At 45.4% G+C, this 23648-nt stretch overlaps 1 protein-coding gene across 1 annotated transcript in view; it reads left to right on the top strand.

Moving 5' to 3' along the window:
- LOC124262532 (histone-lysine N-methyltransferase EZH2-like) overlaps nucleotides 1-23648 on the top strand; it is a 101749-nt gene that overhangs the window by 31019 nt on the left and 47082 nt on the right. The window contains 3 exon segments of the mRNA XM_046697036.1: nucleotides 431-659; nucleotides 8427-8562; nucleotides 22809-22972. Of these exon segments, the coding sequence (XP_046552992.1) occupies nucleotides 431-659; nucleotides 8427-8562; nucleotides 22809-22972 (529 nt within the window).

Below are 23648 nucleotides of genomic sequence, written 5' to 3' on the forward strand. Positions count from 1 at the left end.
TCTGGCTGTGTTATTATATAGAGATTTTTGTCTTATTATAATCAAACAATAGTTACCAATTAATTTGAAAACTACTACGTCTATTACTTTATGAGTAGTCCACCCACTTCCTTGTTTTTTCTGCTACTTCTGGAAAATATTGGAAAGAAGAGGGTTTATCCCACCTTTGTAAGAGGCGTGCTAATGAGGTACTGTTAGTGTCACAATTATTTATGGATAGTTGAGAGGAAGGATAATTTATGTTTAAAACCTTAAGTCTTATAGCGTGATGATGGGCAAAATTCAGAATCTATGGCAATAATTTAATGAAGAAACTATTCTTTGAATTATTAACAATGATAGCTATTGTTGATTTGTGGTGATATTTTAAATGTAGATATGGAGGTAAGCTAAAGTGCAGGGGCTCTAGTTTTTGTGTTGGGTGTTGCAGGTGGAAGATGAAACTGTGTTGCACAATATACCCTACATGGGAGATGACATTCTAGAACAAGATGGATCCTTTATTGAGGAACTTCTGAGAAACTATGATGGAAAGGTGCATGGAGACCGGGACAGTAACTTCATCAGTGATGCTCTGTTTGTGGAACTGGTGAAGGCCCTTGCTGTAGCCTACCCTGATGTTGATGAATTGGATCCTAGTTCCAGCCTATACCACCCAGGTAAGCATTGCTCCAGTATACCATGCAGGGATATGATGAAGCTAGACTTCGTTATATGCCAATGCATATATTGTTAAATCACATATGTCTCGTATTGTCTTTATTTCACATGAATAAGTACTTTTACATTGTCACTAAAATTTGTGATCATGGAAATGTTTCATTATTAAAACACTTTTTATTGTGTTGTGTTTTAACACAACACAATAAAAAGTGTTATTTTTCCTTATCCAGACTCATGCTAAATGCTTATCTCCCTCTCCTTGCAAATGATAGTGGAACACTTGAAATCCCTTGAAGTTCCCTTCTTAAAAGCGGACGTAAAATCACTATTCACCCACGAGTTACCTCCCTTGCCCCTTTTGCGCCCTTTTGGTAACCTGACCGGCCATGTTTTGTCACTCTCTCCTTCTTCCCCTTGAGGACGGTTGTGAGAGCACCTGGGTCCCTATACGGCACATATCCTTTTCTATTTTGGACCTTACATCAAAAGTATTGCTGTATACGGCTTTTAGGATTGTATTCTACTGGTGTCCCCCGGGGTGATGTAGCTGGAATATTGATAAAAGCGGCGTAAAACCAAACTCAGTCAGTCAGTCAGTATTCTACTATATGGTTTGAAATTTGATCTAAATTATACGTTGTTTGACATGTTTTTTCTTCGTGTTTACATTTGATGAAAACTTGTGTTTGTTGTAGGTACCGACTGTCTGCGGCTGGCCCACATTTATTATGTCCTGATTGCACTACTTCATGTTCTTTCAGCTCTCGCTGTAAACATTGTCTGGATTTAACCACTTTTGAATTTAATAAATACCTTTTTTCCATTCATAGACGTGCAAAGGACTGGGTAAGAAGCTATTCACAAGTCATGTCTAAATCGAGTGATTGCGCTGATAACTCTGTGTTAACTACTGCTGCCGATGTTCATAATTCCAGTGAATTGCCGAGCGTTTTACTGGGCAGGTCGCTGTGCCAGTGATGAACCCTGGAGCTAATAAGAGATCATCGTCAACGGAGCTGACCTCTTCGCAGACGAAGAAGACTAGATTTTCAACGCAGAAGAAGAAGGCTACTACCCCTAAGACTTCGTCGAAACCTCTATACAGCTCTACGCAGAAGACGAGATCTTTTTCTGCTGAGATTGTACCTCCGGAAGAAGCAGACGTGTATGATGATCCCCCCATCCTCATACCTGAAGTCACAGTCGTCAGCAAGAAGACGAAGCCTGCTTCTACATCTACATCGGCAACTTTATCAGCACAGACATTGACAGAAGACCTTCTATCAACGCAGACATCGGGTACCAGAGACAGCAGCAGCGTCAACTCTTCCCAAGTGCAGTGTGCCTTAGAAGACGCCTCATCGTTGTCAGAAGCATCATCATTCCTGCAGCAGTCTCTTTAGACATCGCAGAACTTCAACCCGGGACTGTTCATGCAACAGTTTACAGACCAGATGATGTCGATGATGGAACGTCGCTTTGCGCAAGAGAAAGCTGCTATGAAGACCACTATGATGACTACTAGCCTGCGTGAAGATTCAGCAGTCTCTCCAACGCACTTGGAAGAAGAGGGAAGCCTGTGTGAAGGCTCACGCACCCGACGATCTTCCCCATCTGAAGTTAGGGGCCTGGACACCAACGTCAGCTCAGCCTTAGACGTCCCTGAAGGATTCTCCACACAGAAGCAGTTCGAAGCGTTCTCCTGAACCCTACAGACGTAGATACGGGTCGTCATCACCATCGGACTCAGACGCACATCGGGAACCTGCGCGCAGGCACTCCACATCTTACAGAGGGGAGACTACGTCTAAGAATCAACCTTCATGAAGGCCTAGAGAAACGTCGCAAAACTCCAGGAAGGATACACGGTCACATCGGGATCGGGAACCTGCGCGCAGTTCAACATACAGATCTTCACACAGAGACTCACGTTGTCGTGGATCATCAGAGCAGGACATGTCTAAATCAGAGGAAGAAGGTGAAGTCATATTCTCCGATACAGAAGTAACCTCATGGATTGCTAATGGCCTGGACCTAGCATAACCTTCCAAGGACACAGACGAAGCGTTTACATACAAGATGTCCAACGTTGATTTCGACACACTCACCTTTCCGCCTATCGACCCGATCTCCCAAGTACAGGACAGGTTCAGCTCAGCCTTTATAAGGCTACCAAGTTCCAGAACCAGCATATTCCGACGTTCAACACCAGGAAATTCCCCTTACATCACATGGAACCCTTCCTGAAGGCACCAGAGATTGATGAAGACTACAAGATCATCAACGACTCCCGCTATAGGAATTACAAGATAGACGACAAAAAGTTGTCCCAACTGGATACGACTACTAGACGTACCTTGTTCGGACTAGCCAGATCTAGGGCTGTCAACGAAACACTCATCTCAAAGTTTAAGAACTTCACCGACGAAGAGGACCAGATGATATATTATACGCTACTGATCCAGAAAAAGGACCACCAATTTATGCCGGAGCATCTAGCATCCACATCAGCGGGCCTGAATCTCCTGAGGAGACAAGGATTATTGTCATCGTGCACCTGGAGTGAGCGGTTCACCAAGTCCTTATACAGAGCCCCATGGTCAGCATCATCCATCTTCGGAGGAGGGATTGAAGAAGTCGCCAAAGACACGAATCAAGGGAGGTCATGATGATAAAGTCCATAGATAACTTGGCAAATGTGATTCGCCAGACGTCCCAGCGCTAATCCAACAAATCCAAGTTTGCAGGAGTCCAGAGAGCCAGAGAAAAGAAGTATTTCAGCTCAAGAGGAGGAAGAGGTTCTTTTCGTTGCCCAACCGGAGTCCCCAGAAAACCCCCCGGAAGAGGCCAAGCACCCAGGGGTGCCAGGAGAACCAAGCGCTGAAGGACAGGTTTGAAACGACTGGAGTCTTCCACCCCCAGCCGTTCCTGTACAATCTTCGACAGTGGGTGGACGTCTTCAACGGTACTGGGAGAATTGGGGAATACTACAGGACAACTACGTATCCCAGATACTACGCAGGGGGTACAAGATACAGTTGGAAGCCACTCTGCTGCTTACAAGCAACCCGATGGCTTTCAGATACGCAGCCGCAATCAAGACTCTACTCGACAAAGATGGAGTAGAAGAGATATATCAAGGTCTCATCACGCCCGGTTTTTACTCCCCAATTTTCCTGGTACCGAAGAAGAATTCCAAGGAGAAGTTTCGGCTCATCTACAACATGAGGAAGTTCAACCAGGAGTACCTTTGCAGACCAGCAAAATTCAAAATGATACATCTTCCTCAGCTCCGACATCTCGTTCGTCCATCAGACTACCTCGCCAGCATAGATCTACAAGATGCGTACCTACACATCCCGATACATCAAGACTCAAGGAAATACCTAAGATTCCTTTTCAACGGACATCATTTCCAGTGGAAGGTTCTACTGTTTGGAATATCGTCGGCCCCCTGGTTGTTAACTCGAGTGATCAAGCCCATCGTCACATATCTACATCGTCGAGGTCTACGCAGTGCGTTCTACCTGGACGACAGAATTCAAGTTCATCAAGATCCCAGTCAACTCAGACTGCAACTAGACTTCACCATCAGGCTTCTCACTCAGTTAGGATGGCTGGTAAATCTCCTCAAGTCGGAACTGGAGCCGAAACAGGATCTTCAATTTCTGGGAATACGACTCATCACGCTGGTGAATCGCATAGTCGTCCCAGAGGATCGTTGGGTCAACATACAACATATGATATCTCAAGCAATGCTCTCTCCGTTGACACTACGTGCTTGGCAAAGCATGCGCGGTCTACTCACCTCAGCTCAAGACATGACTCGCAGAAGGAGACTTCAACTGCGCCCACTACAAATATTGTGAACCCCATTTCGACAGTCTGGATCCGCTGATTCTACCTGACAGCCTGAAACCATAGCTCCTATGGTGGACTCGGAAGTCGAATGTTTGCGGAGGAACCTTTTTGTCAGAGCCGGTTTGCAGCACTCATCTCTACGTAGATCCATCGACTAAAGGATGGGGTGCCCACCTGGACAACGAAGTGGCAGCAGGGAAGTGGTCGAGTCAGGATCAGAGTCTGCACATCAAACTGTTGGAGATGAAAGCAGTGATCAACGCTTTACAACACTGGTCCAGCGTACTAAAGAACGCAAGGCTCATGGTCCACACGGACAACTCCACAGTAGCGTTCTACATCAACAAACCAGGATCAACAAGTTCAACAAGACTGGTACAACTCAGCTTTCTCCTGTTCAGCATCGTCGACGACCTGAACATCTACATGAAGGCATGCCACATTCCAGGAGCAAAGAATGTCATAGCAGACGCCCTATCTCGTCCACTTCAACCATCCCCGACAGAGTGGATGTTACACCCAGAAGCATTCCGGTTCATCATATAGACAACAGGATCTCCACTGATAGACCTGTTTGCAGCAAAGTTCAACAAGCACCTACCAACATTCGTCTCTCCGATTCCGGATCCTCAGGCATGGGCAACAGACGCTTTAAGCATCTCAAGGCTAAACACTTATGCGTTTCCACCTCCAGCACTACTATCACAAGTAATACAGAAAATCAAGCAGACGACAACGCTGCAACTGATTTTGGTCGCGCCCTATTGGCCAGCAAGGTTATTGTTTCCCGTCCTCATACAAGAACTCGGAAGTCCAACCCTGAAACTACCAGAGTGGTCAAACCTGCTCGTCCATCCACACACCAAGCAAGCTCACGGGAATCCGGCATTTTTCCAGCTACACACGTGGAGCGTATCAAAGCTTGCCTGAAGACTAGAGGGTACTCCGCCAGAGCAGCGAAAGCAGTGACACTAGCTCTACGCAGATCAACTCGCAACTTGTACGACGCTAGTGGCAGAGATTTGAACAGTATGCAACGAGGAAAGGCTTTACAGCGGTAAAAGCAACCCATCCTCAAGTGGCGGAATACCTGTGTCATCTGCGACAGACGAGACACTTAAAAGGTTCAACACTCTCAACGTACCTGGCTGCTCTCAGCACAGTTATCACCATGAAGAAGGGTGTCAAGCTGACCAAAGTACCAGAGATACTGGCACTACTACGCTCATTCAAGTTGGAAGACCAACAAAAGAAATTCAAGGCTCCTGCCAGAGATCTCAACATAGTTCTACATCTCACCAGTGATGCCTACGAGCCTCTAGAACGGACATCCTTTGAACTACTGACTCAGAAAACGCTGTTCCTGATCGCCCTAGCAACAGCAGCACAGATGTCTGAAATACATGCCCTGGACTTTGAACGAACACGATTTGAATCAAGACATCGTGACATCGTACATCTAGGACTGAGATGGGATTTTATTGCCAAGAACCAACTGCCGGCCAGCCTGACAGACAGTTCCACATCCCAGCACTCTCTACAGTCCTTGGGCCACAGGATACACAAGATCTATCCTTATGCCCTGTCAGAGAACTAAAAGTCTACCTACAAAGGACAAAAACAAGGAGACGAAAATTCAAGAGCCTATTCATCCCCTTATCTACTGAGACGCCCACGGAAGTCTCACGGACAACGATATCGATATGGATGAGAGCCGTTATACTAAGGGCCTACAAAGCAGCAGGACTTGAGCCTCCACGAGCCTCCAGTCCCCACGAAGTCAGAGCCCTGGTGTCTACTATTGCTCTGCATGGAAAATGCTCGATCACAACAATAATGGAGGGCTGCTTTTGGAAATCAGACACAGTGTTTGCCAACCACTACCTCAGAGACATTGCCACTGAAGACGTCTCAGGCATTCACCAGTTTGGGCCACTTGTTGTAGCACAACAAGTAACGGTTCCTCAAAGGCGCTGAGAAAAATCTCTAGCATGAGTGATAGACCCTGTACTTGTATAGGACATACTAGTACATGAAGAAGGGTCGCATCTCCACTTGAGATGGAGTTACAATAGATAACTAATGGAACATTAGTATATCTAAAATCCACACGAAAATGTCAGGAGAAGTTTCGGAAGAAATCTGACAAGTTGTAGTTTGAGTCAGGATATGGAAAAATATGTAATTTTCTGACTAAAATTGATATTTTAAACTTATCCTGACTCATGAGGTCAGCCCCCCCAACCTCCCCTCTTATGGCACTCTGGATTTCCCTGTAAATCCGGGTGTCGGGCATACATACGGAGAGAGTGACAAAACATGGCCAGTCAGGTGACCAAAAGGGCGCCAAAGGGGCAAGGGAGGTAACTCGTGGGTGAGTAGTGATTTTACGTCTGCTTTTTAGAAGGGAACTTCAAGGGATTTCAAGTGTTCCACTATCATTCGCAAGAAGGAGACAAGCATTTAGCATGAGTCAGGATAAGTATAAAATATCAATTTTAGTCATTACATTTAATAATGAAACATTTCTGAAAGTAAAATAACAAAATAAATGGCATTTTGGAATACTGTCTTGGAATATTTTTAAAACTGATCAATCAAGGCCTTTAATTTACTTTAATATCACAATACACTTGACTCTATAAATGCATATACAAAAGACTTCAATTGAACAATTGAAAAAAAGGATTCTTTTTCAGAAGGGGTCCCCCTTGGGGTACTTATTAGCATTATCATGTCCATTAAAACAATGTTTTGAATAAAATATTTGCTAAACAACAAACTAGGTCTTCACTATGTGAACGACAGCATTGAAAGTGATGAGCGAGGTTAGAGTTAGTTACCTTCTCTTGGCTGTAGACAAGGTGAGGCTCTGCAAGGGTGGTCGAGCAAGGCAAAAAAAGAATTTGTTTTGTAAATATTTTATCCAAAATATTGTTACAACTGTCATATGAATTTTTAATGGACATAAAAATGCTAATAAGTACCCCAAGGAGGACTCTTCAAAGAATCAGCAACCTCTACAGGTTGTTGAGAATCTTTATGAGCGAACATATTTGAAAGAACCATTTATTACCAAAGTTATCAGCAAATTGTAAAAAATCAAACATATATCAACAGTACTGCCCACTTATTTACATATCATGTTATACGACCATAATATTTGGTGTAACTAACATTCATAGTTTGTGCATAATGAGCCAAAAGTTTCTTGAAAAAAACTAGGAACCTCTCATTTCACCTGGCCTACACAACTTGATGTTATTTCATCTTTGAAATACTGATGCAAACATGTCGATGTTGTACATTCAATATCATAAATCACCTGTTCAACAAACATCTGATGTTATGAACATCATGTACAGTAGTTCTGAGATTCTATCATCTGTTCTCTTATACCTCCTTAGACAAAATGAAAACTAATTATGTCATTAGAATAAATGTAACTAAAGTGCTTTGAACACACAATCAAATCAAGGATCTGTTATGATCACCACAACTGCTGTTCACTGCTACCAGTTGACCATGTTGACTGCAGACATAATGATATTCCTGTGTATAAATGTCAGGACAATTTCCAGACCTGAAATATTGTACTTCAATTTCATTCTCATGCTAGAGTCATCCAGCTGAGAGTTCCTTCAGAACCTCATGCACAGTAGTGGTTTCATCAGCCTCTGCAATACTCATACAACTCAAGAACTTGTCACCTTGAGCCACCAACTTTCTTCTCACAGTAAAGAACACCATTGCAAGCTCCAGTGTTCATACATTTTGACCGTCACTCTATGAAGGTTCACTCTCCAATAAAGACACACATAGTGAAAGTCAATTTATAGATGGAAAGGGGGCATGTCCATCTGGTGTCATGTGGAAAACATACAGCATATATCTTTTTGTAGATGAGACACCAAAGGACTCCCCACTCACCGCTGGCTCAGCATCCACCACTGACAACACACACCCACCAGATATCATATTTGAAGCTATTTCAATCACCTTTCCGGAGAAGGGATCCAAGAATGACCTGAAAGATAAGTAAGTCAGTGCTTTAGTGGTGCAACAGCCTTGTACTGAGAAACATGGAAAGAGGTGGAAGATTGCAAATTCTGCCTTCCCTTCAAAGAATAACCTTCACTTCTTCAGAAATTTGTGCTTTCTTTCTCCAGACACTCATGCTGGAAAGCATTTGACAATTGCTACTTTGTTTTCAGATAATTCAGGAATTTCATTGGTCACCTCATAAACAACAATTGCTGCATCGAGAACTTAATCTTCATATACTACCCATCAGAAGTTCAGAATCACTTAAAGCACTCACTATATGTTATGTATATATGTGTAGGAAAACTAGGTTAAATTGCAGTGCAAGCAGGGGGCAGGGGCTTCATAACAGGAGATTCAAACAATACGTACCACTTATAGATTAACTGTGTACCAGTTAGTCTTGTAGTACATTGTTTCACTTGCTCTACTACGGGACAACTTTTTGACCAGGGTTACCGTTCATCGTGGCGCTAGATACATTGGGTTGGCCACATCGTTGGTGCTAAATATGTTGGGTAGGCTCTGATTGACGGAGACGTCTGTCATCAGTACAATGCCGTCTGGTAATTCTGTGCACCTAAGCACATCGATCGCAACACGGCAACTAACGTCAGTAGTATATATAATGATAGTCCGGGATCAAGTCCAACAAAAGCCTCTGCAAAGCCTTATTTCACAAATAAAGCTTTTGTTAGGCCCTTAGATCTCGCCACCATTGTATCTACTACTTTTGAATCCCCAGTTAACTCCCCGGCTCCACGTGGCACTATTGTGCCGCTATGATGTGTTGACCTCGATGAAACAGTTTAATGTGAATTGCCTATGATCTCTTTGGTGTTCGTAATAAAGGCTTGCTGGGCTTTTCGTACCCCCTGTTCTATGTACTTTTTTTTCTCGTCTTCGCTGATAGCAGACTTACGAGACTTGGATCGAATCTCTTGTTTCATTTTGTTATATTTTGTGAGTTCAGAGAGGATTGAGCGAAACTCCTCCTCCGAGATCTTACTGTCAGTGAGTGCTGCTGAAATACGCTCACTTACCGTGTTCAGTTTTGCTTCAGCCAGAACCCTGATCTCGTCGTGTTTCAATGCCTTACGATGCAGTCTGCGTGATGCAAACTTAAGCACCAACCCTAACACCCCTGTCACCCCAGCTGTTGTTTCAATGCCTAGCACTATAGGTGCAGCCACGATGGTAGCTAACAACCCAACACCTGCCGCCCCTATTCCCATGCTGGTTGCCATAAGGGCAGTATCAGTCCCGTCCACGGCATTGAAAGCCCTATGGTACTTCTTATATAGTGCTTTCCGAGTGTCACGGTCTTGTTCTAGTTGGCGTTTTACATCACATAACTGTCTCAAGCGGAACCCGTCTATGGTTTCCAGTGTCTTCGCGACTTCCTCCACGACTGGGTACAGCCCCATCCTGTGTGCATATAATATATTCTAAAAAAGATCTTTAAATCGTACGACATTTAATTCTTGCACAGTGTATTTGAGGCTTATAAGGTTTAGATCATCGTACAGGGAAATAGGCGAGAGGCTAATAGGTAACTCTGTGTCTACATGAACATCATGGGGGCATCTTACTGAGGGGACTATAGAACCCGTTGAGGGGTCCGGTCGTATGATGATACGGCAACGTTGGTGCCTGCCTGTGACGCCCCAGCGTATTGTCACCCCGGGTAAAAGTTGCCGTTCTGTATTATTACGAACCGATCCGAGGTAGACTTCTATGGTGAGTGTGGAGCCTGTTTCCACAGTCATAACGGCCAATTGGGTATCGGGGACGTCAAACCTTAACTCATCCTCCCAACCTGAAACAACTAACATGTTACTCATGTGATCCCATGTTAGCTGAGTACTTATCCTATAGTTCGGAACGAAAACCCCAAGCAAGATGCCGTTGTTCCTAATTTCGGAGACCTCCCTATCTTTGTTTAACGAGATATAAGGTGCGGTGAGGGTCATGTTGATCAACCATTTGGGCTTTATAAAGTCGTCTGGCAGACGCTGCCGCACGTACACGCCTTTTCTTAAGGACAGAGACGTACGAGGTGCCGTCCTCACCAGGCTGATCGAACCCCCTTCTGCCTCCTAGGTCCCCGAGTGTGATTTTGGGTAGATGATCGGCCATTGCCGCCCGCCTATACACGTTGTCTTTGAAGTGTATGACGTATGAGCCACCTTCCTCACCAGGCTGATCGAATCCCTCCGTGTCCCCTAGATCGTTAAGTGTGGCGTTTGGGTGATGACTGGTCATTGCTATAATGCTATTACGAGATAATTTCCAACTGTTTTTCTGATAATAGTTCAGGGGTGCACTTCACCCCCATGAAGTGTATGTTGTCGGGTAGGAAGATCTTGGTTAGTGATATCGTGTCTTCCACAATCACGGTGACTCCCTGCAGACTGGTTTTGGAGTCGGCACCCACCCGCACGCAAATGGTGCAAACGTGATACTGGTGTCGTTTCGCCCTCCCGAGTTTGATCCCTTTCACGATTTCGACCTCATCCCGCGATGGTTCCCCTAGGTAGACTTTGATGATCAGAGTGGCGTTCTCCGGTAGGCTCGCCAGGACGTTGACCACGCCAGCAAATTCAGACACCAACTGCAATGTCACGTCTGGCACTCCCGGTTTACTCAATAGCATGTGGGCTGCCATACTGGCGACTGGGCTGATGACTACGCTACGCCTCTGAACCGGGACTTAAGCCGCGAGCAGGGTTCCGTTGTTCACGACTTTGTTTAGGTAGTTGTCTTTGTTATCCGTGAACACGTAAGGGGAGCCGAGATTAATATTGAGAAACCAGTCGCCTTTAGCGGGTAAGAACACCCACTTGTCATCTTCGGTGAAGACGAGCGTATATGGCTTGTTTCGGGCGACGGTAGTGCTCTCAACATCTTCTAAGTCGAACAGTTTGCCCCGAACGATGGGTATATTATCCATTTATCATCACCGGTGTTGACTAGGGCGTACCGAGTGTTGACGGCCGCTCTTTAGGTATCTACTATATCACCTAGGGCTCCACCGGAGGGGACTTAAACGCGTTTGTAAATGTTGTTTTTCAGTTGCAAGGCGCATAATTTACCATCTATTCCGGGTCGTCGAGACCGCGTGTGTCCCCGAGGTCGGAGATCCCCGCATTGATGCATTCTTTCAACCTCATCCCGGGGCCTTGTGCGCTGGTGATTTTATGTGAAGCGTTATGCTGAGGTATCCTATGTTCACGGGATTATGATTTATATCTAACACCCGATATTATCAGCTCAGGGATGTTGCCCCGGTTAACCTCTTATACTGCCGTCAGCTGTGAAAACGACTTCGGTTCTACCGTCGTTGCATTTCTCCGCTTTCACGGGTACTGCTCTCAGTATCGTGGAAGGGTGACCCCCTTGAATGTTGTCCGTTGTGCTCACCTGGCCGAGATGAATGCACAGCTCTCGGTACGGTACTAGGTCGGGTAACTTCGTGCCTGTGACGGTAGTTGTGGGTTTTACCTCGTCGGGCGGCATACCTAGTGTCCTAGCCAATGGCCGACCGAGCCTCAAGGAGTTTCTTCCGTTGTTGATTAACACCACTGTGCCGTTTGAGTCGTTCATCTTGAGTTCGGCTCCCAGGGGCTTGAATACCTCGTCGCTTAGCGAGCACACGCTGTAGTAGCCGTCAGTTATCTGGCTGCGAGCTCCACTGACGAACAGCTTATTGTTGCTGGTGTTGATGTTAGTCCATCGCGGTAGGTAGGTGATATCGCAGAGTGCGACTTCGAGTTGACCCGACGTGTTATCGATCGCGTGCATCAGCTGAACAGCCTCGCCGCTCGTTATTCCTGGAAGTGTTATGTGCATGTTAGAGTATATATGCTCATTATATAATAGTTTTAAAATGTACTCCCCTGGAGTGTTTTACCCTAAATTGGATATAGATTTCCCACACAAGATCGTGGTCGCTGATGGGCTGTATTTCGACGCCCAGTTCATAGATGTGTTCGATCAGTATAGGTTTTCGGCGACTAACGCTAAGGTAGTTCATGCTTGGTTCAACAACCCGATGCAGTTCTGGCAGAATCAACTCAACTTCGCCGTGTGGTGCGCTACAACGGGGTGTGGTGTGACATTGACCGACACTCGGCGTGGACCGCTGAGTCAGTCTGTGTTCACGTTCCACGTGTACTACCAGATCAGACGTATCCTCAATGAGATCAGCGCCCCGCTCCCACAGGACAAGGTGTGAAACACAGTAAACAACCAGTACGATAGACGGGCCTACTTAACGATTTGCAACGAATTCGAACTAAACCCGAAGACGGATTGGCGTTTGCCGGGGCCGAACCACGGGGTGGGTATCCCCATCGTTCACAACATGCCCCTCGTGGATGCCAGCGAGAAGATGAAAGAATGGGGTTACAAGTCGTATCATCACCTCACAACAAACGAGTTGGATGACCGTTACATGGCTTTCGACAACAGCAAGGATTACCGAGTCTGGAGGTTCGAGCAGGGTGCAGCGGATGACTGGAAAAAAATCATGTTGGACACGTCGAGAGGGTTCACTCGTGCCCGTGTAATCAGGTTGAACGACTCGATTCGAACGTACGTGTGGGCGCTGTTGGGTGCGCAGACGCAAACGCGTTCCAACATCCTCGGTAAGGGGACTGCTTACGACGCTCAGAAACAGATGATATGGTGATAGGTTGGGAAGACAGGTGTAATAACCAACGTTGTCGTATTACTAAGGTATCGGGAAACGAACCTTTAGCAAGCCTTGATGGGGTTCGTCTCCTTAATGGACTTAGAGCTAAGACCCCGCTTTTTTACACGCACGTTAATCTAAGTATTATCAATTTGAAGTACATTAATCGAAGGTTAAATGAAACCCAATTAAAATATCTTTTGTAATATATATTATAGGATGGGGCTATACCCAGTCGTAGAGGAAGTCGTGAAGACCCTGGAAACCGTAGACGGGTTCCGCTTGAGACAGTTATGTGATGTAAAACGCCAACTAGAACAAGACCGCGACACGCGGAAAGCACTATATAAGAAGTACCATAGAGCTTTCAATGCCGTGGACGGACTGATACTGCCCTTATGGCAACCAGCATGGGACTAGGGCTGCAGGTGTTGGGTTGTTAGCTACCATCGTGGCTGCACCTATAGTGCTAGGCATTGAAATAACAGCTGGGGTGACAGGGGTGTTAGGGTTGGTGCTTAAGTTTGCATCACGCAGACTGCATCGTAAGGCGTTGAAACATGACGAGATCAGGGTTCTGGCTGAAGCAAAGCTGAACACAGTAAGTGAGCGTATTTCCACGGCACTCACTGACAGTAAGATCTCAGAGGAGGAGTTTCGTTCAATCCTCTCTGAACTCACAAAATATAACAAAATGAAACAAGAGATTCGATCCAAGTCTCGTAAGTCTGCTATCAGCGAAGACGAGAAAAAAAAGTACATAGAACAGGGGATACAAAAAGCCCAGCAAGCCTTTATTACGAACACCAAAGAGATCATAGGCGATTCACATTAAACTGTTTCATCGATGTCAACGTGACATAGTGCCACGTGTGGGCGGGAAATTAACGGGGGCTCAAAAGTAGTAGATACAATGGTAGCAAGATCTAAGGGCCTAACAAAAGCCTTATTTGTGAAATAAGGCTTTGCAGAGGCTTTTGTTGGACTTGGTCCAGGACTATCATTGTATATACTACTCCACTCTTGTTGATTGCAGGCGCAACTGCTGCCGTGGCTATCTCATGGTTATATACACGACCCAGGGATCCCCGGGAGGAACCCCCGCAATTAGAGGTCAACCCACATATCATGTTATAAAATATATATTTTTATATCATATACATAATGTCTGAGGGGAAAACGTTCGTCAACGACGCATACCACGCCACCGTGGTCGCCAGTCTAGCTGTAGGGTACGCTCGGTTGACCAAAATGGTGCTTAAACAACCGACTATCAAGCTAGATTTCAACCTGCAGGATATGGGTATGCTCATAATGAACCTTGGTATGGCGATGGTCACCAAGGACATCCTAGTAAAACAAGGGATACTACCGGAAAATATTATGAAGTAAATGCCATTATATATAGGATGGCTACGATGCGCATGATGGTCGGTGGGGCGTTAGTAAATGCCCTGGCATTTTCTCGGGAGTAATTTCCTCTTCTCGAAACTCACGAGTCACACGCTGCTGAGATTCAGGCAGAGCGTAAGCGCACGACCTTGCTGTGGAACGATTACAAGCTGCACAATCCGAAAGCACGCCAAAAACGTGTTCAGAGGATCGATTACATTAACGAACAACTCAGGCGCGTGAGAGCCATGCCGTTAAAACATTCCACGTATGTCGACGACGCTTGGCGAGAGAATACTACCTACTAACAGGTAAACAGCTAAAACCACTCCATAAGCCCACACTCGCTCAGTACTACACACCATCCCCGGGGCAAATGGACCGGGAACTGGTCTTTATCGCGCTGGGTCTAGCAGCGACTTGGTTGGTTGCAAAACAATTAGACCAAGTACTCATATAAGTATGCCAAAGATGAGACCTGCTCCATACCGATGCGAATACATACTTATGGGGAAGAAAGAAGCCTGTGGTAGGAGATGCAGGACTGAGGGGTACTGTTGTTTCCACATGGGAAGCCCTAACTACACGTGTTCTGTGTGTGGTATAGGGGTGAAAGGGCACTACTGCCTATGCCTACTCATCTACGAGAATAAAAAGGCCTACATAAAAGAACGTAGGCGCCTTCTCAGGATAAGTCCCCAATTAGAGACTGTGCACACCTAGGTATAACTATGTTTGTGGAAATTGAGCCCAGGGAAAGTTGCCTGAGAAGCTGGCAGATAGATGTGGGGGAAAGTATAGATATCAGTGTCCTCAAACCCATAATTGTTAGCGAACTATATAAGGGGTGCTCGTTTACAATCATGGTGAAAGTAGGGTTTGATGTGCCGTGGGCTGGGCACACTTGGAATTACTTTGATGGGGGGCGAGTAGATGTGCATGGGGAGATAGATATACTTGTTGACGACTCGTTGCAAGTAATACAAAACACCCTACTATGCTGCGCATGTTCCGGGTGGGTCGAGGGTATAATCGATAAGGTCTATCTGGATATTTACTAGAGGATTTTATGGGCGCCTCACTTTTTTATCAAGGTTGGAGGAGTTACCTCCCTTGCCGGCGGCCCAATTAGAGATTGATATGCTTAGGTGTGTACGCAACTATGACTACTATTCGTGAGCTCAAGCAGATCGCGAGACAGCGGGGTGTAATTGGTTACTGTAGAATGAGGAAGCCAGCCTTGTTGCGGTTACAAGGCCTGCAAGCCCCTCCCACGTTAAAACAACTAAAACTCCAAGCAAAAGAGCTTGGGTTGACGGGTTATTCCAACCTGGGGAGAGCCGGGTTAGTCGCATTGTTATCACATGACCCCGTAGCAAAACCTCCCACTGTAAAACAACTAAAAGCCGAGGTACGCGATTTGGGGTTAGGTGGTTATTCCCGTATGAGGAAACCACAGCTTGTAGAACTATTACGGCAGAATAGAGCTATTGACCTACAGTTCATACCCACTGAGCGCGCTGTAGGTAACTATTTGAGAGGCTGGCGCATGCATGTTGATAGGAACATAGACATCGCCGATATCAAGCCTCTAATCGCTGATAAAGTCAACCAGGAACTAAACAATCTGGGAAGTATAGAGTGACAATGTGAAACAGTGAAAATGTCACTCGATAAACAGGCGGGGAATGGGGTCACTGAGTACGTTCAGCCTTACTTCCGAGGTAAACAGGAGGTCGTGACTCATACAGAGACTATAGACACATCAATCGATACCAGTTTCAGCAGATACGAGAATACCTAGAACGCTACACACACATGGGGTCCGGGTGGGTTGTTGATAAAATCGATAATGTCTATCTAGACATAGCTAACTACGTGCCATTCAGAGGCGGGTCATACCTAGAGTTGCCTCCCTTCTATAAGAAAAAACAGGCCATGGTCAACGTCAAGAATAGAGGAGACGATTGCCTGAGGGTAGCTATCAGGTCAGCCTTGTTTCCAGCTGACACTAATTCGAACAGGCTTTCTAGCTATCCCCAAGACGATGGGCTCAACTGGGATGGTATAGATGAACTCACCCCCATATCCCAGATAACTAAAATAGAAAAACAGAATGATATAGCCATAAACGTCTTAGGGCACGAAGGCAACACAACAATAGTACACAGGGTCAGCCCAGTGTTGGGTCGCCGCGTTATCAATATATTCATGATCCAGCGAGGTGAAAAGTATCACTACACGTGGATAAAACATCTCAGTAGGCTGTTGCACGACCAGTCGAAACACATTGGGAAAAAACACTTTTGTGCACGATGCCTGCAAGGTTTCAGCCGAGCTGATTTATTAGAATCCCACCGTGAGGATTGCCAAGGCGTGGGGCAGACAGCCATACGAGTTGACATGCCCAAGGAAGGTGACAATATCCTAAAATTCGGCAACCACAAGAACCAAATGTCAGTGCCTTATGTCATCTACGCCGACTTCGAAGCCTTGGTCAAACCCGTTGAGGCTGTTGGGGGTACCAACCACACAGAAAACACAGGAGCATGAGGCCTGTGGGTTTGGATACGTTGTCGTCCGTTGTGATGGGAAAACGAAAGCTCTGGTAGTGTATAGGGGTCCCGACGCGGCTGAAAAGTTTCTGAAGTGTTTGCAGGAGGAAGAAAAAACTATCAGGAATGCACTGTATACAATCGCTCCCATGCGTATGACCCAAGCCGACCGGCTAGCTCACGCCTGTAGCACTAACTGCCACGTGTGTGACTCAACCACTAAACGGTGATTCGGTGAGAGATCACTGCCACGTCACCGGTAAGTATAGAGGCGCCGCTCACAGCGCGTGTAACCTCAAGCTTAGAATCACCCCCAAGACAATAAACATCCCCGTGGTCTTCCACAACTTGAGAGGGTACGACTCTCACTTAATCATGCAGGCCATCGCGAAAGTCGACGGCAACCTGACGTGCATCCTCAACAACATGGAGAGTTACATCTCCTTCAGCTTGAATGGCCTGAGGTTCATCGACTCGATTCAGTTCCTCCTGACGTCACTCGACAGTCTGGTCAAGGCCAACGATACCTTCCCCATCACCGATCGATACACCGACGCCGAGTGACGACCCCTGCTGATGAGGAAGGGTGTGTACCCCCACGAAAGTACATAGATGGCTGGGCCAAGTTCGCCGAGACCCGACTACCCCCATTAGAGAATTTTACAGCAACCTGACCGACTCGACGACAATATCCCAAGACGATTACTACACGCGATTAGCGTATGGAATAAACTGGGCTGTAAGAATCTGGGTGACTATCACGACCTGTACTTGAGGACAGATGTACTGCTGCTAGCCGACGTGTTTGAGACGTTTAGGCGGACGTGTTTCAAGCAGTATGAACTCGACCCCGCATGGTACTACACCAGCCCAGGTCTGTCGTGGGATGCATTGCTGAAAAAGACCGGAATTAAGTTGGAATTGCTCACCAATTACGACATGCACCTATTCATTGAGAAAGGCTTGCGAGGTGGGATTTCCATGGCAACCAAACGATACGCGAAAGCAAATAATCAATACGTGAAGGGTTACGACCTGAGCAAGCCAACCAATCACATTCTCTACCTCGACGCCAACAATCTGTACGGCTGGGCCATGAGCCAGTATCTACCCACAGGGGGATTCGAATGGGCATCGCACGAGGTCGATGTTATGAGCATCGCGGACGATTCGAGTAAAGGCTATATCCTCGAGGTTGACTTGGAATACCCCAAGGCATTACACACATCACACAACAGCTACCCCCTGGCCCCCGAACGTATGAGGGTTAACCCAGACTGGATGTCTTAGTACCAACATAACTTGTTAGGTGGGCGGGTGGCAGACGTTGAAAAACTCGTGCCCAACTTAATGAATAAGACCAAGTACATCGTTCACTATCGCAACCTACAGCTGTACCTGTCGTTGGGTATGAGGCTGACCAAAATACACAGGGTGCTCGTGTTCAACCAGAGCCCCTGGATGGAGCCATACATCAGAATGAACACAGACCTGCGAAGCTTGCCACCAGTGACTGAGAAAAATCTCTACAAGCTCATGAACAACTCGGTGTTTGGTAAGACTATGGAGATCCTTAGGAAACGCGTGACCGTGAAGCTGGTTAGGTCGAATGAGGAAGACAAGCTCAGGAGACTGATAGCCAGCCCGGGCATTCAACCGGAGCAAGATATTCACCGACGACCAGGCCCCAATTTCTCGAAACAAACTTAAGTTTTTACTCAAATCTCAAACTGAGGTCACATTTTGGAACAGCTGAATTTTTAACTTTACTGCATTTTTAAAATATAAAAGCCCAAACAACTTAAGTAATCTATCCACCAAACTCAAATTATCTTCTATAGTTCGAGTTTAATACCGATTTCAGTTCATTCTGTGAAATGCATTTCCTGTGTTTTCTCAAATTTGAGTAAAAACTCGAACTTAAGTCAAAACTCAGACTTAAGTTTGTTTCGAGAAATCGGGGCCTGGTTGCCCTACACATGAAGAAAAGCCACATAAAATTCAACCGGCCTGTTTATGTGGGGATGAGCATCCTCGATTTATCCAAACACCTGATGTACGACTTTTACTACAACGAACTGAAGAAACAGTACGGCGACAGGTGCGAAGTGCTGTACACTGACACGGATTCCCTGCTGATGGAGATTCGAACCGAGGACATGTACGAGGACATGAAAAAACGCCTCGATTTGTATGACACCAGCGACTACCCCAAGGACCATGCCATACACAGCACGGTAAATAAAAAGGTCCTAGGTAAGATGAAGGACGAGTGTGCTGCTGGCACTTCCATAGCTGAGTACATAGGTTTGAGACCCAAGATGTACTCCATCCTGAAGGCCGACAATGGTGAGATCCGGAAGGCGAAGGGTGTTAAGAAGTACGTGGTGAAACAACACATCAAACACGCCAGATTCAAGGAAGCCCTGTTCAAGACCTGTACCTTCAGACATAAAATGAACACGCTTAGAAGTGATGGGCATAGGATATACGGACTGACTATAAACAAGACGTCCCTGTCGCCGATGGACACTAAGCGTTGGATAGCTATTGATGGGATAAACACGTACGCGTACGGGTATGAGAAAATTGAACCAAGAACATAGGTGTATATATTGGGGCAACATGTCACGGAACCAAAGAAAGTTTGAGGCTATTTACTACAGCCCACGTGGGTACTGGAAAGGAGCTAGCGCTGTACATAAGCTGGCTAAAATGGCGCAAGTACCCCCAAACGAGGCCAAAGCGTGGCTTGAAAAACAAGCCCTGTGGCAGATCTATTTACCAGCACCACGCTACGTGCCTAGAAGGAAGTTCGGTATTAACATACCCAATAGCGTTCACCAGGCCGACCTCCTATTCCTACCCCACAACAAGAGGTACAAGTATGCCTTAACCGTCGTGGACGTGGCCAATCGCTACAAGGAAGCCGAATCCTTAACCGCGAAAGACTCGGCCCAGGTAGCCCTTGGATTCGAACGCATATACAAACGCAGTCCACTGACGTGGCCAACAGAGCTGCAAGTCGACCCCGGGCGAGAGTTCATGGGTGCCATGTCACACCTGCTAGACAAACACGATACCAAGGTCAGGCGTAGTGCTGCCGGGGCTCGTCGCAGCCAAGCCATAGTTGAGAGATTCAATCGGACTTTAGCAGAGCGCTTATTTGGGCATCAGTATGCGAGAGAGATGGCCAACCCGGGGAAACGATCGACTGAATGGGTAGCGTGGCTACCTCAGGTGGTGTCAGCCATCAACCATGAAATCACCCGTCTCACCTGCAAGAAACCAGCCGACGCTATCAAACTAAAATCAATAGTGGCAGAGTCGGCTGCACCATTGCGTGGGAAGGAGAAACAGATACCAGATAGGGCCCTCGTGAGGTACCTCTACCAGCCGGGGGAGCACGAGGGTGATAGCCGTAAGCGAGCCACTGATCCGATATGGTCAGTCAAAACTTACAACATAGATAAAGTGGACATCAAAGCCGACGAGCCGAACTTGTACTACTTGAGAGATGGGCCAGGGAGAGGGTTCGTTAGACAGGAATTATTGATCATACCGTACGGTACAATGTTACCCCCTGTCAACACATCATAGCGGCACAATAGTGCCACGTGGAGCCGGGGAGTCAACTGGGGATTCAAAAGTAGTAGATACAATGGTGGCGAGATCTAAGGGCCTAACAAAAGCTTTATTTGTGAAATAAGGCTTTGCAGAGGCTTTTGTTGGACTTGATCCCGGACTATCATTATATATACTGCTAATTGTCTTATTTTTTTGCGGTTTATGTGACTAAACATGCTGGTATGCATCATATTTATCTGGAAACATAAGTTTTATTGACAACTATAAGATTCTAACGTTGCATTATGCCATACGGTTGACCTTACCAGTGCTCTGACGACATTGCTTGCTGTCCGGTAATTCTGCGCAGCAACTGATGCGCATAACATCCAGCTGGAGATCGGAAGTATGGAGCGTATTAGGGCCAGATTATTTTCAAAATCACTTCATCAATGGAAGAGTGTTTCATATTAAATCCAATTATGAATAATGAAGAAAAAGATTTAAAAGTCTGAAGAAAACAAATTTTCATAAAACTGTCAATTTATCTGTCAATTACTATTATTTGATTACCTTTAGTGATTAAAAGCCAGTCCCTTATAGAAATGTCCCGATTTCAAGCGTAAATGTGGTAGCAGACGATGTTTACCTTCGATACAGAAGTACACTATTGCAGCTGAGCAGAATTATTACCGGACTCGCTTGTAGATGAACTTTGACCCATGTCAAAGGTCGTTCTAGAGCGCTACATAAGTGACCTGGCTGTCTGGATTCATTGTCTAGCTTTCGGTCATCCGAGCAACATCAGGTATTATCTCTGTTCCAAGGTTCTGTTTCAGGATCATTCCCTCCCCGTTTACAGAGTGGAATGTTAGGTTTTATGTAGGGGGATGCTGGGTTCCTAATATTGGTGTTAGGCCGGGTTGGGGGCAAAGTAGCAGTAGGAAACGGATTAGGGAATTAGGCTATAGACTTTGGGTAATGTTCAGTTAATACAGGGTTGGTTTAGGTGGTTTTCAGAAGAAGTGTACAGGTATTCATATAGCTAGATTGTTAATCAGCTATGTGAGTGAGAGAAATGTGTCATTTATAAGCTGTTAAGTTTTTGTTTGTATTTTTCTACCAATTTTTTGGTAATAAACTATTGTTGTCGTTCTTTTTTGTCTCTGTTATTTCCCAATAGGCTTTATGCCCGATTCACGAACTGGTCACTGAGTTTTGAGTAGAGAGCAAGTCAACCTGAACGCACACCTATAAAATAAAAGTACTCAACGCAAAGTCCAAACAAGGTTGATTCAACATCATGTTCCTACATGCTACTTAACTTAACTAAGCTGTCACTGGGCAATGGTAGTCTACTGAGAACCACGCCTATTACATATGTATGGTTACATCGAAGATGAATTTCTCCACTAACATGGGGGAACCAACTGAAAACCTTATGCAGATGAATTGCACGAGGATCATGTATCAAATTGCTGTAAAGCATGTGCAAATATCATGCATGTGAACAGCTGCGTTTTGGTGTAAAGTTTTGTTACTAATTTTCACTGAGTTTCATCATTTATTGAACTCTTTTCAACGTTACAAATGTGTTTTACAATACATCAGTTCATGTGTAAACAGTACCTTTAAACAGTATGGAAAGTTTTGCATCTGCATCTAGTTTATACTCATCAGGGTATTGGTTGTCAGGTGAGTGAGTTTAGGTTTACGCCAGACTCAGCAATATTCCAGCTATATAGCGGTGGTCTGTAAATACATTGATCTGTCCTTCATTATATAAAAACACTACTACAAACTTTGTTTTCAACACATGCAATGTTGATTTAGAAAACCCTGATTCTGACTTACCTTTTCATCAAAGTCCTTCGTACCCATAGAAGGTAAGAAGTAATCTAATCAACAACAGACTGTTATCAAAAGCATGTACCGTTTGCAAGGAGATGAGAGATGTGTGAGATGAATATCTTGACATTAGAATGTGCAGGTGCTCCGTGTGTTAACTTGTGAACTGGCTGATTTTCCAGGTATAAGGAGCTGTGTGAAGCAAGTGACCCCAACAGTCTACCCCCAGAGTGTACACCTAACATTGATGGCGTGAATGCTGAGTCAGTGCCAAGGGAACAGACCATGCATTCATTTCACACACTGTTCTGTCGCAGGTGTTTCAAATACGATTGCTTCCTTCATCGTAAGTTCTGGATTTCTATTCAATCTTAATTAACATTGAGCAAAGTTACTGGACACAGATTATGAAATGATTTATATGCCACCTTTAATTCATGCTTCTTCATCCATCCTGTGTGTCACAGTACGTCACCAGTAAATCTATCTTCTCTCATCCTCCCTCTGTCACAGTACGTCACCAGTAAATCTATCTTCTCTCATCCTCTCTCTGTCACAATACGTCACCAGTAAATCTATCTTCTCTCATCCTCTCTCTGTCACAGTACGTCACCAGTAAATCTATCTTCTCTCATCCTCTCTCTGTCACAGTACGTCACCAGTAAATCTATCTTCTCTCATCCTCTCTGTCTGTCTTCTCATCCTCTCTCGTCACCAGTAAATCTATCTTCTCATCCTCTCTGTCACAGTACGTCACCAGTAAATCTTTCTTCTCTCATCCTCTCTCTGTCACAATACGTCACCAGTAAATCTATCTTCTCATCCTCTCTCTGTCACCAGTAAATCTATCTTCTCATCCTCTCTCTGTCACAGTACGTCACCAGTAAATCTATCTTCTCATCCTCTCTCTGTCACAGTACGTCACCAGTAAATCTATCTTCTCTCATCCTCCCTCTGTCACAGTACGTCACCAGTAAATCTATCTTCTCATCCTCTCTCTGTCACAATACGTCACCAGTAAA

Source organism: Haliotis rubra, unplaced genomic scaffold (genome assembly GCF_003918875.1).
Source record: "Haliotis rubra isolate DU_JTF1 unplaced genomic scaffold, ASM391887v1 Scf843, whole genome shotgun sequence".
Lineage (NCBI taxonomy): Eukaryota > Metazoa > Mollusca > Gastropoda > Lepetellida > Haliotidae > Haliotis > Haliotis rubra.